The sequence below is a fragment of the Notolabrus celidotus genome, chromosome 13 (genome assembly GCF_009762535.1).
Source record: "Notolabrus celidotus isolate fNotCel1 chromosome 13, fNotCel1.pri, whole genome shotgun sequence".
NCBI classification, from domain to species: domain Eukaryota; kingdom Metazoa; phylum Chordata; class Actinopteri; order Labriformes; family Labridae; genus Notolabrus; species Notolabrus celidotus.
Window position 1 is genome coordinate 31818823 of NC_048284.1, and position 3211 is coordinate 31822033.

The 3211-nt window shown below is 41.0% G+C and overlaps 1 protein-coding gene across 1 annotated transcript in view; it reads left to right on the top strand.

Moving 5' to 3' along the window:
* The first annotated feature begins 2269 nt into the window (after positions 1–2269).
* The window catches only part of si:dkey-63b1.1 (B2 bradykinin receptor), a 2091-nt gene continuing 1149 nt past the window's right edge, over positions 2270–3211 (top strand). The window contains exons 1-2 of the mRNA XM_034699698.1: positions 2270–2506; positions 2844–3211. The exon at positions 2844–3211 is cut by the window's right edge and continues 1149 nt beyond it. Coding sequence (XP_034555589.1) covers positions 2851–3211 — 361 coding nt within the window. The 5' untranslated portion in view covers positions 2270–2506; positions 2844–2850. The remainder of the gene's footprint in view (positions 2507–2843) is intronic.

Sequence of the window (3211 nt, forward strand, 5' to 3'; positions counted from 1 at the left end):
ATGGGTGAGTTAGTAACAGGATACAGACCAGGAGGCTCTTGGCTAATGTAATGTATGCTTGAAGCGGGGCCTGATCGCACACACTCACATGTTTGTGATATTAAGTTACTCAATGTGTGCACACAGGTGTACATGCTCGGACCAATGTGTATGCAATATAGACTTCAGATGTAAATGGATGTTGTATGTTTTACAAGCCTAAAGATTCAGAGCTCCCCCTGCTGACTGGCTGCAGTATTGGTCATAAACCCTGCCTCCTCTATGTTAACAGATGGAACATAGGTCAAGCTATACAATTAAAATACATATCAAAGACATTTATGTTGTTAATTTTTCTAACAAGTGTAGTTTGATTAGTTATGAATTTTCAAACAAGAAGATATGACATCATGACTGACAGCTCTGTTGACCAATGATGTTCCTGCAGTGTTCTAAACCAGATTATCAGATTAGAGGAGAAACAGAGAAAACCTGACAAACACTGACTCCAGAGTTCTTGAACTTTACTTAACTGTGAGTGTCTGCTTCAAACCCACACAAGAATCTGTTCTGTTGTGGACTCAGAGAGGGAGGACAATCATGCTTCAGCACAGCATGGGGCAGCTTAGCCTAGAGTGAGTGGTACCTAAATCAGTTCACTATGACAGTTTTAAGTGAGATCATGCAGTTGGGGTTTGCATCTCTCCTTTTCAAGATGAGCCGATCTGATTTGATTCTTGATGATTATGATCTGATTCAGAAACAATTCATTAAAATCTAAAAAAAATTTGGCCTGATTAGATTAGATTTTATAGACAAATAACTTTGAATTTCATGGTCACTTGCTTTAAACTGAATGGAGTTGTACTTAATAAATATAACTAAAAGAAAAATGTAAGACAGTTTATCGGCTGCCTGACCAAAGCTTTCGTCTATTCACATCTTTACATTGACTTTATAGCCTATGTAATTAATTCAGGCAAATTATTTCATTGGCGTTTTGTGTAAATGCCCCATTGTAGTTAGTAAACAGCATGAGCTTCGTCTTATCTGCATTTAGGACAACTTTCAGTTCAAGCTGTTTATTTTGAAGAATTGCACACGTGTTCTGCAAATATTAAAGTGTCTGTAGGGGAGATGTATAACTGTATCACCAGCGTAGCAATGGAAAGTAGTATCAGATCCATTTTGACCCAGATTATTCACATACACAGTAAATAAAAGAGGACCTAATACAGAGCCCTGTGGAACACCTTTGTGTGTAAACTGAAGTCTTTATGACACATAACCATGCCAGAGTGTCTCACTACAGCAGGAAGTTAGATGGAGAAAGATGAATATTTGTTAGAGCTTTACTGATACAGAAAAATGACAATTTGGTTAAACTAGCACAGAAATTTTGGCTTTTCTTTACAACGACCTTCACTGGCTTTGTAAAGCCCTGCTAGCCCTTAACATAGGTGTTAATTCCCCAATGTTCAATATGTATAACCATTTAAACAATTGACTGGGATGGAAACAAACGTCACTCCAAAGAACAACCTTAGTAGCCTTACAGGCTTTAGATGTTGTGATAACCGTAGAGTCACCATGATCGATAATATCTTCAAGAAGGCAAATAATTGTTATCCCATGACCACAAAAACGAAAAAGGAACAGTGTCCTTTTTCTGATTTTCCATTTATTTTATATGGAAAAACTGAAAAACAACCCTGTTTCTTTATTTGTCTGATTTGGTTTTAAACAGAATAATGAAACACTGAATCCTACAGAGATTCAAGAAGAGGCCTGGTTCTGTAAAACATCTGTAGTGGTCCCGAGTACTACTACTAAGTTCTGCAGGCAACTTATGCATGTTTCATTTAAATGCATTGGCTGGATACCACAGCTAAAAACGTGCCTTGTAAAACAGCTAACAGGCCCGTATAGTGCTGAATTTGTTGGTAAAGCTCTGTTTCTTCAGTAAGTAGGTTTTAGAGGTGATTCACAGGTCTGGTATCAGGTTGGGAAAAGTGTGATTCAGAGACGGAAAATTAAATAAAATCAACTACAGAAATTTCATTTTCTTCCTCGGCACACATCTGTTCTTATTGGATTCTCTGAACCTGCTCCTATGCCAGGAAATGCCTCTGTTCAGCACACATAATCTGTTCACGCGCAGCTCTGTCTCTAACCTCTGGACACATCTGGGAGCTCACAAATGAAAGCTGCTGTTCTGTAGTTTACTGTTTCAGACATTTAGAGTCTCTGCAGCCAAATCCAGAGTTCTGTTTAGTCACTAAGTCGGAGATTAATGGTTGGACTGCCGGGGAGTGAATACCATTTTTGTGAGCGTGCTCAGTGTCTGCGGGAGGAATCAGATGGAAGGTATGAGTGACGACACAGTGATGATCTCTGGGTCTGCATGTATAAAAGAGAGCGCTCTCCCAGTGCTCGCAGCAGTGGACGATAGATCAGCATGAAGATTATCTGTGGGGAGAAAACATGAGGAGCATCTGGAGGGAAAGAGCCGAGCAGCACTGATAAGGTGAGAGCTTTGAAAGCAGAGTGTGCAGTTTGGACTTTTTATTAACAGTGCCTGCATGGACACTGGGAAGATTATATTTAATATGTTTATTATTTATGCATGAATAAAAAACAGTGCTAACTTCTCTCTGTGGATTAACATTATTACAGTCAGACCTCCAGAGTTTAGAGGGATATACCAAGCAATGGTCTGAGATCGATAAATAGATTCCACTGTGTACATCATTCCTCTTTTAAAAACTGCATTATCTTTGTTGCTTCAACCCTGGCATCAAAGTTAAGTACCCCCCTTCTCTCATTATGACTCTGCTGTAACAACAAATCCATGTTGTTTGCAGTTTTCAAATGGCGCTGAATATATCAGATGTGTTGGTCCCCACCGTGGAACCAGTCTTCGACCCCTGCAGTAACGACACCTCGGCCTGGCTGTGGCTGTCCTCCCTGCAGCCCCCCTACCTGGGTCTGATCAGCGTGGTGGGTTTGGTGGGAAACGGCCTGGTTCTCTGCGTGCTCTGCCTCCAGAGGAAGCCCTGCACCGTGGCTGACGTGTACTTGGGGAACCTGGCAGCTGCCGACCTGGTCATGATGTCCTGCCTCCCCTTCTGGGCTGTGAACATTGCCCGAGGATACCAGTGGGAGTTTGGAGAGTTCATGTGTAAACTCGTCAATGTGGCGATTTCTATGAACTACTTCTGCAGTGTCATGT